The sequence below is a fragment of the Doryrhamphus excisus genome, chromosome 3 (assembly GCF_030265055.1).
Source record: "Doryrhamphus excisus isolate RoL2022-K1 chromosome 3, RoL_Dexc_1.0, whole genome shotgun sequence".
NCBI classification, from domain to species: domain Eukaryota; kingdom Metazoa; phylum Chordata; class Actinopteri; order Syngnathiformes; family Syngnathidae; genus Doryrhamphus; species Doryrhamphus excisus.
The window spans coordinates 11,741,186-11,754,847 of record NC_080468.1 but is presented as its reverse complement, the minus strand read 5'-3'; the positions used below and the strand labels follow the sequence as shown (position 1 = coordinate 11,754,847).

Here is a 13,662-nt window from a genome sequence, read left to right as displayed (position 1 = left end):
TGGATTTTTTTTCATCCTTAATAATAAAAAGTTACATTTATAAACTGCATTTTATGTTCTCATTGACTAATATTAAAAAAAAATTGATGATCTGAAACATTTAAGTGTGACAAACATGCAAAAAAATATGACATCAGGGGGCAAACACTCCTTCACACAATTGTATAATAATTGCATACATCAACTTTTTAGTTGATAAATATTTGGATTGCATAACAAAACTCAGCTCTCCAACACTGCAGAATGTTGAAGAATAGATGGGAGGAAGGATAAGTAGTCTTTTCTTCTCTTTCATCAAATGAAATGAAATTGGACTCATTATGAAGAATTAAGATGATATCTTTTAACATGGGAAGCTCTTTGGTGCAGTGTAGTGGTTTCATTTTTGAGACTTTCACCTGTCTCTCCTTGACCAGTTTTTAAAATATTATATTATGTAAAATTCAAATAATTCTTATTAATATATTATTTAAAAATTATATACTATTATTTAAAAATATTTAATAAAATATTAATAATAATAAAATACAGTTTATTTTTTAAATATGTAATAAAATAAAAATAAATTATATAATAATAAATTAGTACATTTCCCAAGTATAATCTGCTCTGTACACCCATGTTGAGAGTGTTTCAGAAAAATGTTCAATCAAAAAAAGTCAATGAATTTGAAACAATTTAAGACCATTTCATTTCCTTTGGCATTGTGTGTGAGCCAACCCTTCTTAAACGCACCATAGACAGTAGTACAGAGATACTGTCGCTATGCAGCGACAGCTGCATAAAAAAAAAAACAAACCCAAGCATAACACAATGTGATGTGAATAATGCAGAGATGTCAGACACACAGACTATGACTCCTGAGGAACCGCAGAGAAGCGGACCTTAGGACCAGACATCTCCGATCGTGCATATCAGCCACAGCCAATGGCAGACACACATAAGAAGACTAATGCGACTCACCAATAGGGATGACCACTCCTAAAACAGCCACTGTCAGATTCTCACCCAGGATGAAATGCTCACCTCCAGCTGGAAGAGGAAAGGAAAGAAGACAGAAGCATTAGAAGGAGATAGGATGGGAGTAAAAATGATGAGGAAGGGTAATTAAGGAATGAAAATGTGCGTGGGGAAAAAATGAGCGATAAGAAAGAGAAGCGGGAGGAGTGCTTCTGGAAGCGGAAGGACGATAAAACAAACTGCATTTTTACAAAGAGGTGAAAAAGGAGAATAAATGTACATTAGGAATTAGGAGCCTCATGCGGAATTCTCAAGTGGCCATTGTGACTTTGATACTCCCTTTGAAGGTTCCTCTATCCAGACTACATTAAGGTACAATGTCACACACACACACACACACACATTTTAATTCATACATACACTTATCTACTGCACGGCAGACAAGGCCACACATTGTGCATGGAGCTGAATGTTGTTATTGAATTACTGAATTATATAATAATCATAATATAATGATATAATAATACTGAATAAAATGATTATTATTTATTCAAAATTATTTAAATCATCCATCCATCCATCCATCCAAGACCCACCCACCAACCCACCCATCCATCCATCTACCCATCCATCCATCCACCCATCCACCCACCCATCTATCAACCATCCACCCACCCATCCATCCATCCACCCATCCACCCAACCATCCATCCACCCATCCATCTATCAACCATCATCTATCCATCCACCCATCCATCCATCCACCCACCCATCTATCAACCATCCATCCATCCACCCATCCATCCACCCACCCATCTATCAACCATCCATCCACCCATCCATCCGTCCATCCACCCACCCACCCATCTATCAACCATCCATCCACCCACCCATCCATCCATCCACCCATCCACCCAACCATCCATCCACCCATCCATCTATCAACCATCATCTATCCATCCACCCATCCACCCATCCATCCACCCACCCATCTATCAACCATCCATCCACCCACCCATCTATCAACCATCCATCCACCCACCCATCTATCAACCATCCATCCACCCACCCATCCATCCATCCACCCATCCATCTATCAACCATCCATCTATCCATCCACCCACCCATCCATCCATCCATCCATCCATCCATCCATCCATCCATCGCTTCCATCGGAAGGCTCCATTCAGGCCTACTGGCTCACAATTGATGTTGTAGTTCAGTTCATGTTTGATGGACTACAAATTATTCCACAAAAAAACTCACTCATGCTTTTTACGGAGGTAAAAAAATTGCCCCAAAAGGCCTGATTAGCTATTTTACAGACATCCCAAAATAAAAAGGCTCGCTACTCCCCCTCCTCGACCTGGACTTGATTTCCAATCAACATTTTCAATAAAAATGACATTACACATCAACTCAGTAACAAAGTTGTTAGCTAGCTTACAGTGTTGTGACACGCTGCTGTCCCCCCCAGGCGTGGTGGACTCCACAGTCACAGTGGCGGTGGAGTGAGACCCCAGCGCCTTGGATTCCTGCGATGACACCGCCTTCAGGGTGCTGAGGGACGTGTGGGGCTCGAGGGTGTCAAGAGGCGATGTGGTCAAAAGAGGCGTGGCGTCCGCCTGCGAGGCTCCCTCCGAAGGCGGGAGGAAGTCTTTGGGAGCAGCTGCCGCGGTAGCAGGTGAAGGCGGAGCTGGTGAGGATGTTGGAGGCATGTCGTTTCGAGGTTCTGCTGCCCGCAAAGGAAAGCGAAAATGTAAACAAATATATATTTGAGGATGCTTAACTCTATAGCTTCAATGTTTAAAATCATAAATAGACTGTTAATATTATGATTGCAAACATGTCTACTATTTATTAAGTCTATTATTTGTATAAATAGTATAAATATTGTTTATTTGCTATTTTTGATCACCATTTTTGCATTTTTCCCCCCAAATTTCCATTTACATAATCAAAATTGTCTTCTAGTAATATTATCATTTTATTACAATAATATTCTGACTTTATTCTCATAATATTAACTTTTAGATAAACTTTTTACCCCCCAAATTAATTTTGTAAAAAGTATCAGCTTTATTTCATTTTGTTTGTCTCATAATACAGTATCACAACTTTTTTAATATTTCAATATTTATGCTACTAAAATGACATTTTTCTCAAAATATTACCAGAATATTCTCATTTTTTCCTCTCATTAGAATATTTTTTTTCTCTCAATATTTTGACTTTATTCTTGGAAAATTATTTTATTTTTGTGTCAACTTTCCGCTTGTACATTCATTTTGTTTGTCTCATAATACGGTATCACAGCTTTTTTAAATATTTCAATATTTATGCTACTAAAATGAACATTTTTCTCAAAATATTACCAGATTATTCTCCTAAATTTTAACCTTTTTTTAATTTTATTTTTGTGTCAACTTTCTGTTTGTACATTTTCTCCTCGTAATATTATTATTATTACACATTATTCACACACACACATTTTATACACATTTTATACATTTATACTCCCTTGACACACACATTTTATACTCCCACATTATTATTATCATTATATTTGGAAGTTACTCTCATAATCTCATAATAATAACTTAACCCCAACCTAATTTTACAAATGTTTATATATTATATATATAAACAATTATATTATATACAGGCACTGGGATGACAATCAATGAATTTAATCACATAATAAATATGAAAATGAATTTGCAAATTATATTTGCGATATATCGCCATGTGAGTGCAAGTCTATTTTCTTTGTCTGTTTTTTGTTTGTTTTTCTTTGTCTTGAGAGTTCATTCTGTGTATTGGTTTCAACACCTTGGCATGTTAGTTCCATAGAACAACGGCATGACTCATTGGGGGTAGGCGGGGTTGGAAATATGCACACAGCGTGCAGAAGAGTAGTAGAATATAGAAATATTTTTCATTATGAGCTGGACTTTGGACACTCTAGTGTGAGAGTGTATACTTTCCATCACAGTGCGGATGTTCTCAACAAATCCCTTTAAGATCCCATTGATTACATTTTATAGACCAAAGCAGCCTCACCTGGCACACAGCCCCTCATATCAGGACCAAGGTCTTGTCCATCGGGGCAGGCGCAGGTGTATTTAGGAGAGTGCTCTGTAATCTGTGGAGCTTTAAGACATAAATACTCGCAGCCTCCATTGGCCACGCTGCCGAGATTACAACTGTCAGGACCTGCAGGAGGAAATGGACCACGTTACACTGAAGTACACTGACTACTAAGTTATACCCAAGATGTACATATGACTATGATGATGTATAAAAAAAATGGGAGCTGAAATGTGATGGGCTGTGCTTATGTTTGTGTATAGAAATGAAATGACAAGATGGATTAGCATATAAATAGGAACACATCATGCAACGGAAGGCACACATATAATAAAATAAGCCGATTGGAAAGCAACACATAAAAATGCAAAGCCATCAGAGTCATGATTAATCAATTTTACATCATCCTCTGAGGGAAATCAGGTTTGCAGCAAGTTTGGAGACAGTAAAGGACTGCTTAGTGCTTTGATGAGTACGCCACATTCCCCAAACCTCACCTCATCATTTATGTACGTGCCCGGGGTAACACAATCCCACACAGTGGTCACACAGATGTGGTTCATCTCACACAATCTCAGTGTCGGAAGGTGCTATGTGCTAATGCTGTGAGAATGGGAGCGCCTATACCACTCAAGCAGCCATAATGCCCACGCACCTTGCGGCTGTCGGAGCTGGTGGAAGACCACAATGTCGTGGGGGTCATTGAGGTTTTCAGCCAAGGTGTGAACGTCCTGACCTGTCAGTCTGTTGGCCATGAAGACTGACGCCTTGTCTCGGTCTGTCCAGTAGATACGATCCTGCAGGGGAATGTTTGTAGCACAAACACTTTGTTGTTACTAGTAGAAATTGGATGCGATATTACAGTAAATTCCGGTAATTTTTTCTTAAAATTTGTGGCTAAATTCTAATCTTGTGACATCTCTTTGAGTTCAGAACTACTACTGATTGTTTAAATACTGTTCCTTCTGCGAGTAAGTGAGAAAAACACTAAATTCATCACACAGCAACTTAGCAACCCAACAAAAATATGCAAACATGTATCAATACAAGTATAAAATGAAACACATAACCACATAAGTCTGACTCATGGTGTCATCTTACTGAGAAAAACACTAAATTCATCACACGGCAACTTAACAATCCAACAAAAATATGCAAACATGTATCAATACAAGTATAAAATGAAATACATAACCACATAAGTCTGACTCATGGTGTCATCTTACAGAGAAAAACACTAAATTCATCACACAGCAACTTAACAACCCAACGAAAATATGCAAACATGTATCAATACAAGTATAAAATGAAACACATAACCACATAAGTCTGACTCATGGTGTCATCTTACTGACAAAAACACTAAATTCATCACACAGCAACTTAACAATCCAACAGAAATATGCAAACGTGTATCAATACAAGTATAAAATGAAAAAAAGTCTTCCCATAAGGCATCGCCCAATGAGTCGCTCTTCTGGCAGTAATGCATTATGTATCTTATTATTAACAACCAACTGGTATTATTAACTTGTATTGGTAAATGTAATGTACATTTCCTCTACCTTTTGAGTGTAAAATGCAGTTTTGTCAGAACTAAAAGTATATTAAAGAACCTCACTGCAGGCCTTTCATTGTTCTCCAAGTGGCTCTATTTAAAGTACTGATGTTTCTTCTTGTGCATGTCATTCTGATTTATTGTCCAATCTGTTTGTCATCATTAGGGCATCATTACACAATGCCGCTGCCGTGGTGGCGGTGTTGGAAAATACAATCTGTTCCTGAATGTACTGTAAATGAAGCACAAGGTTAATTGGCAACTCCAAATTGTCCATAGGTATGAATGTGAGTGTGAATGGTTGTTTGTCTATATGTGCCGGGTGTACCCCGCCTCTCGGTAGAAAATGAATGAATGTACTACAATATGCTATTTTTCCTGATAATATTGCAATATTCTTGCAAAATTACTGCTTTATTTTTTGGTTTTCTTGTTAAATTATATTTTTGCAATGTGCTGCAAGCCGCAAACGGCCCCACGACTGCTCTTTTGCCACCCCTGCTTTCCGGCCTGCCATCAATTCATCAATTCTGAATGAGACACACACAAACCTCAAACACAGCCAGAGCGTAGGGGTGCCCCAGCGTCTCCGCACTGGCCATGTGTGTTCTACGATGAGCTCCTTTCAGGTCCACGCTGGCTATGAGGTGCAGCTTGGAGTCCACCCAGTATAGACGGCGGTTGGCCACATCTGAGAAAACAAACATAGGTATAATTGATTGTCTTGCCACCAGGCACCAACAAATCCCATCATTGATTATGTTTAAAGACGAGATTATCTTGATTAGATGACTGCAACTTCTACCGTGTTCATCAATAAGTACAAAATTCCAAAGCAAAAAGTGAAACTCCACTTGAATCGCCATCATCCATCACATTTAACAACGCTGTATGATGAACAGCCGTTCTGCTCTCACCCAGTGTGATGCCATTGGGCCATTCAATGTTATCAGCAACAAGCACCTGCCGGTCCACTCCATTCATCCCGGACTTCTCTATCTTGGCTCTTGTTCCCCAGTCTGACCAGTACATGAAACTGGAAAAAAGAGAGATTCATTCTAATTACTTACACAGACCCTGGGATTTTGTGAAAATGCACAAAATAGCAATAAGTGTTTTATAATAAAGAAATAATAAGTGCTTAAATAATAATAATTATTATATTGTTCTGATAAAATTGTTATTTATTAAAATTGTGACTTTTTCTCGTTAAAATATGATTTTCTTCATTTCAGATTTTGACTTTTTTCGTAAAATTGTTATATAAACTTTCTTCATGTAAATGTAAATTTCTCATAATTTTATGACTCGATTCCCATCATATTTTATTATTATATATATTATAAATATATATCATAATATATTTATATTATATATATTATATTATTATATTTATTATATATAATACATATATTATTTTATTTTAAGTTTAACTATAAACATTTCAAGATTTCTTTCTTTAATATTTCAACTTTATTCATTTAAAATGAAATTATTTTTCCTCAAAGTATTAAGACTTTATTCATGAAAAAAATAAGACATGCTTTCTTGTTAGATTACAATTTTTTTTCTATTAATACGTTGTTTTTTATTAAATTACTGCAGATTTTTTTCAGTTTCATGTTCAATCTGACCAGTACATGAAACTGGAAAAAAGAGAGTTTAATTCTAATTCAGGCCCTGGGATTTTGTGAAAATGCACAAAATAGCAATAAGTGTTTTATAATAAAGAAATAATAAGTGCTGCTTGGGCATCTTTATTAGCACTCAACAAAAAGATTGGGATTTGAATGTGATGTCTAAATGAAGCAATGATGTTAATAGACTATTGTCACAATAAAATTCCCATTTCCTCTGTAAAAAAATAGATAAGATAGATGGATAGTTATGAACTAGTCACATGCACGCGGCGGAAGGATATGCAAGCAGAATAATACAGTTACACGTTATATATCACATACACTACTGACTTGTATTTAGTATTGAAGGTCACACAATAGGATGAATCCTTTGCTTTCCTACACACATGACACATGCACCTCACCCGTGATGTGGATCCAGCGCGATAGCTCTGGGCTCGCTCAGGTCAGTGTTGATGAGGACGCGTCTCTTGGTGCCGTCCACCGAGGCTACCGAGATGGATTTGTCGCCCGAATCGGCCCAGTAAAGGTTGTGCTGCAGCCAGTCCAGAGCAAGACCCACCGGGGTTTGCAGAGACGAATCCACCAGTTGTACCTGCTGAGACGGGTCACTCGCTTCGTGGATGAAGGCACTGATAAGATTGAGGGGGGAGGGGGAAGAAATAAAAAAGGAAATCAGCACATTGTAGTGTAAAAATACTGTATTATATAATATGCTTATTACTGCAGTCATAGCTTTCAGTGGTGTATAACTTGCACTGCATCACTTTGCTAAATAAAATGGACAAAATATCCATGAATACATTAATTTTATTTTTAAAACAAGAAAAAAAATGAATCAAAAAGAGTTCATTTGTGTCGACAAATAACATTTATTCTACCTTGTTCCGCAAAGCGATTGCAATGAGGCTATAGCCTTGAGTCATGCATTAAGCAGGTTCATGCCGAGGTTAGAGTCCTTCTTGGTTGGACCACTTATCAGAATAGACAAGGCCTGGCTCAGGGGCGCCCCCCCCTCCTCACGCTAATGATGTCACCCTGACAGAGGTGTGAGGTGAGGGCCGTGCGCATGGGCTCCCAAACAGGAATTTCCATTTTATTTTCCCCCCAGAGATCGCCACTTTTGGTATAAAAATAACATCCTGTTCCAATTAGAAGTGACACGAGGGAGAAAATGAATTTGGGATAGCAACATGAGGTTAAATGTTCTGGGTCAAGGAGTACAGGTATGCCTTGCTTGCTTGCTCCAAAGGTGAGATTGAGTCCTTGATGATGTCAATCGTAATACCTGTAGATTTTCCGATGAAAACGATCGCACCAAAAGATCCTGTTGTTGGCCACATCCAGATCTAGAGCAACGGCATTCTTCTGGGTGGAAACCACCTGGCTGTAGTCCCTCTTTACCAAGTCGATACGTCGAATCTCATGTCGGTTCGTGAACAGTAGGTACGGGCTTTTTCCTGAAAATGTTGAAATACTGAATTTAAAAAAATTACTCATAGCAAAACAAGAAGGTGGTGTCTGTGTTATAAAACATGCCTCACCCCTTAACTTGTGTGTAAAGATGCACCGCAAGATAATATTTTAACAACCCAATGACATCACTCACCATGTGAATAATGACAAAAAGCTTGCGTGAAACCTTTCCTGGCAACAATTACCCTTCATTAAAAACTGCTGAATGGCTGGCGTATTGATCCCAGTGTCTGTCCGCATCCCTCTTGCCCTACATCACTAGCAACTTAGCATTCCAGCTGTATATTTATCAAGACAAAAAGACATGAGTAAATACACAGAAACGCCCACAGACTGCTTTGGAGAACATGATGCTGACGTGGAGCCAAGGAGGTGTTTCAGCTCTACTTGTCTAACTGAAAGTGTCAAAGCAAAAAGAAGGTAAAAATGAAATAATGCAAGGGGAAAATTTAATATTTTGTTAAGCGACATGTATGTAGATATGCTCAGAATTTATATATTTCTCAAGGAAAATGTGGTATGACAAAGCCTGTTCAGTCTTTGCTCTTAAATAAACTTCATAAACTTTCGTCTTGTAGTATTATGACTTTATGTCATACAATATTTTCACATTAGGACTCTGAATTGTATATTTTTATGACATTTGCACTATTTTTGTTCTCATAATATTATAAAATAATGTTAAATAATAATAATAATATTGTTCATTAATTAATATACATATATTAATATAATATAATATATTATAAATACCAAGAATTTTATTAATGTAATATTAATATTAAAGTATTAATGTAATATTAATAATTAATATACATTAATATTAAAATTGTGACTTTTCACATTAGAATATGATTTTCTTCTTTTCATATTTTGACTTAATTTTTGTAAAATTGTTATATAAACTTTCTTCATGTAAATGTAAATTTCTCGTAATTTTATGACTTGATTCCCATCATATTTTAAGTTTAATTATAAACATTTCAAGATTTCTTTCTTTAATATTTCAACTTTATACTACTAAAATGACATTATTTTTCCTCAAAACATTAAGATTTTATTCATTAAAAAAATCTGACTTTACAACTTTTTCTATTACTATTTTGTTTTTTATTCTTGTAAATAACTGCAGTTTTTTTCAGTTGTTAAGTTATATTTTTCTAATTTGCTGCTGTCCAGTAGAAAATTAATAACTAAATCATACAAAAAAGGGTATAATTTTATGAGAATAAAGTTTAATTATTAAAATAATAGATAGGAGAATAAAGCCATAATAATATGACTAAAAATTGTAATCTTACAATTTTTTAATTACATTTTAATCAATAAAAATATGGGAAGTAAAGAAGAAAGAAGAAAAAGTGAAGTACACCACAAAGCTGAAATCTATTAAACATATTAGGATGTCAACATGGGAAGATGTAAAACATCCCAAGCATATTAGGAGCATCCAGTATCACAATAGAACCACTAATGCAGGTGTGTACCTAGTGCAACCCTTTGTTATGTCATTAGCAAATAGCCATTAGCCACAATTGCCTTCACCCAAGTGTGTCCCTCATCTTAATGTGGGGATAGTCTAGTTTATTTTTAGAGATGAGGTCACCATGCTTGCATTTTAATTAGACCCTCAAATTAAACAGCATCTTGCGGCACATTTACAATGTATCACCATGTGTTCGTTTTATTATTTGCAGCCAGCCGGGAAAAAGCCAAATGGCGTGTCTGCACGGAAGGTTTTAAAGAAACGGCAGGGAAATATTTCCCTGCTTGGCAAAGGCGGAAGACACTTTTCTCCAGAGGCAGATGTTGACATCGGTCCTTAATGCCCCCACTTGTCCCTGTTTTTCTTTAATGTCTCACAGCCTCTTTGTTGTATCATCTTCCCAAATGTTTCCCTTCCACATTCTCCCTGGAGCTGCTGCTGCTGCTGCTGCTCAACAGGCACTTTTGGGGGGCTAAACTGTCAATTTCGATGACAACCAAATGATCCCCTGCTGATTTTAAGGACCATCACGGCAGCCCCCCCCCCTTGACTCCAAGTAGTGTGGAGCTGTGACAGGCATCCCAGACACACAGTTGTCCCCCAGCATCAGCAAATTGTTAGCAAACACACATTGGCAGTCATGCAGAGACAAATACACAAGTGTACACAGAATCACACACACAGATACACTGAAGGGGATATCAGTGCCGCATAATTGCAGAAAATTAAATGGCAAAGCTTGGCAGCCATAGGGACCAAATGACAAAATGACAGTTTCCAGAGTCCCCAACCTCGAACATGTGATGATGCAGCATTGCATACCGGTCTATAAATGGTATAAATACATCAAGTTAAACCTGTCTTGTGATCAATAATATTTGTCATGGTTTTTTCACATTTGTACGCTTTTCGGTGCAGGAAAGTACATGAGTTAGAGGCCCGTTGCAGAGGAAGAGGGGGTAAGTCAACATTGCCGCCAAGTCGCCAACTGATTATGGCTTTAGCACGTCAATGATGTGATATACAACTTTCGTGAGGGGACAAAAATATTTTTTTTGAAAAGAGACACATTACAATCATCCCTTGTTGATTCCGGATAATTGGTTCCAGACCCAAACACAATCAGTGAATTTTTGTTATTATATATATACAGTTCATAGACCTTTTTGTTAACCATAATTAGAGCCCTGTAGAGTCCCTGTATAGTCATATTTACACTTGTATTATTCAATATTCATTCATTTTCTATACCACTTACCTCGTCACGAGGGTCGCAAATGTGCTGCAGCCTATCCCAGCTGTCTTCGGGCGAGAGGCGGGGTACACCCTGGACTGGTCGCCAGCCAATCACAGGGCACATATAGACAAACAACCATTCACACTCACATTCATACCTATGGGCAATTTGGAGTCGCCAATTAACCTAGCATAGAGGAAACCGGAGTACACGGAGAAAACCCATGCATGCACGGGGAGAACAAGCAAACTCCACACAGAGATGCCCAAGGGTGGAATCAAAGTCGGGTCTCCTAGCTTTGAGGCTTGCGCGCTAACCACTCGGTCACCGTGCAGCCGTATTATTCAATATAATAGACTTAATAGTAAATAATCCATCTTAGACATGAATGAGATACAGCTGACAGCTGAGTGCAACATTGCAGACACCTAAAGACCAGTGTAGTGTTTGGAGTTAAACATTGAACATTCACACAGGAGCTGCTGTCGGCCACTCTCTCTACACTGCTAATTTGCTGCTAGCCAACGTTTTATATGTGTGTTTTTGTTCATTTTGCCATTGTTTGGCTTGAAAATGCTTAGTTTAGGTCAAGCCCATGTACAATTTGCTTAAATTTAAATTAAAAAAAAGCCGTTTTCAACCACAAAACAGCATAATTTATTAATCCATTTAAAATCGAAGCCGTATTTTATAAACCCAAACGCTCAATCGTATTTCTGCGTATTTCTTTCTAAAAAAATGAGTAAGAGCAGTTTTAAACGATAAAAAATAAGTGATTTTTTAGTCGGGAACTGATATTTTCCTGAAACTTACCTTACCTATCTTTTTCTGCTAAAGAACGCAACAAAATAGAACTTTTTTTTTCTGATGAAAGATGAGAGTCTAATCTTTAGCAATAATCTAAAGCCAGAGAACACAGTATTATTATTTTAGAAATTATTTTTATAAATCAATTTATAAATAATTTTTATTTTTTTTATATTTGTATATATTGTATTAATATTATAATTACTGTGAGCCTTGAAAAATCTGTCTAAAATCATCTAAAATGGCTGGTACTGAAGGGATTACTGACATTTTTTTGGTGACATTTTTCACAAAGAAAAAATAAATTGTCGAGTCATTTTAAACAGTTTTTAAGGTGAGCTAGAAATTCCACCCTGGACTCCAAAGAGTAAAAACATCTCAGCGGGAATAATAAAACGTAAACATCTTTTTGGAAGTCTGTCTTATTAAATGTGATGGTTGGCGTTGTGAGATATGCATTGGCCTTTTAGCAGTTCATTTTGTTCTGCACAAATCTACATAGCAAATAATTAACTGGAGGCCAGATTGCACTAAATGTGATTAGCATCCACCATGACTCAACTAGGTTCCCCTCAAGACTTGTTACATTTCGTCACAGTTGAGCATAACATGACTGAATGTGTCATTCATTGGCGTGTTTAAAAGGATGCAGGTAGGATGGTAAATATGTCTTAACCCCCTCCACACTGTGACAAATTGCCTTGGAGCAAGTGTACAGCAACGATGAAAACTTCACAGCATGACTGGTTGGGATTATGTGCGTTTGACTGAAGAAGTACACCAATTAGGCAGTGTGAAACAGGAAGGAATCTCGATTTAGCAACAAAGTGGACAATCTGTCTTCACTCCAATCAACCCTCTCTGCAACTACGGCTTAGTGACTCGAAGATGAAACTCAACACTGAAATGCCTCAGTTTCAGTTTTGAATAAAAATGCTCGAAATGTTGGACATCACACTGTCATAATAAGAGCAAAGAAAACGTTATGACTTTTTACATGGGATTTTAGAGCCCTCTAGACTTGATATAGCACCCCTATAGTCACCAACTCCTATTATTCCTGTTTACACCGCATTGCACAATACTTATGCACAGGCTACTGCATCAGGACACAAGAAACAGCTACTACTGTAAACAAAACATGCTACCAATCTAACTTGTTAGCCTCCAATTTGTTTTAAAACAGGTTTCAAACAAAGTGGGTAAGAAAAGAGCAAAGTAATAAGCAAAAAATTTACCACTTCCACACAGAACAGGAGGAAAACCTGTTTTGACTATGTCATGTCGGACATGTCACGGCTGACTCCATGCAGTATGAAGATAATCTAATATAAAGTCATGTCCCATCCAGGATGCCTCCTGACCACAATACTACATATAACTTGTCATTCAATATTTTTGACGAAAA

At 37.1% G+C, this 13,662-nt stretch overlaps 1 protein-coding gene across 1 annotated transcript in view; it reads right to left on the bottom strand.

The window, feature by feature from the left end:
- The window catches only part of LOC131125386 (low-density lipoprotein receptor-related protein 8-like), a 68,780-nt gene that overhangs the window by 3,749 nt on the left and 51,369 nt on the right, over positions 1–13,662 (bottom strand). The window contains exons 10-17 of the mRNA XM_058066887.1: positions 8,537–8,708; positions 7,653–7,880; positions 6,526–6,644; positions 6,160–6,299; positions 4,706–4,847; positions 4,024–4,176; positions 2,408–2,695; positions 964–1,032 (exon numbers count right to left, since the gene is read on the bottom strand). Of these exons, the coding sequence (XP_057922870.1) occupies positions 964–1,032; positions 2,408–2,695; positions 4,024–4,176; positions 4,706–4,847; positions 6,160–6,299; positions 6,526–6,644; positions 7,653–7,880; positions 8,537–8,708 (1,311 nt within the window). The remainder of the gene's footprint in view (positions 1–963; positions 1,033–2,407; positions 2,696–4,023; positions 4,177–4,705; positions 4,848–6,159; positions 6,300–6,525; positions 6,645–7,652; positions 7,881–8,536; positions 8,709–13,662) is intronic.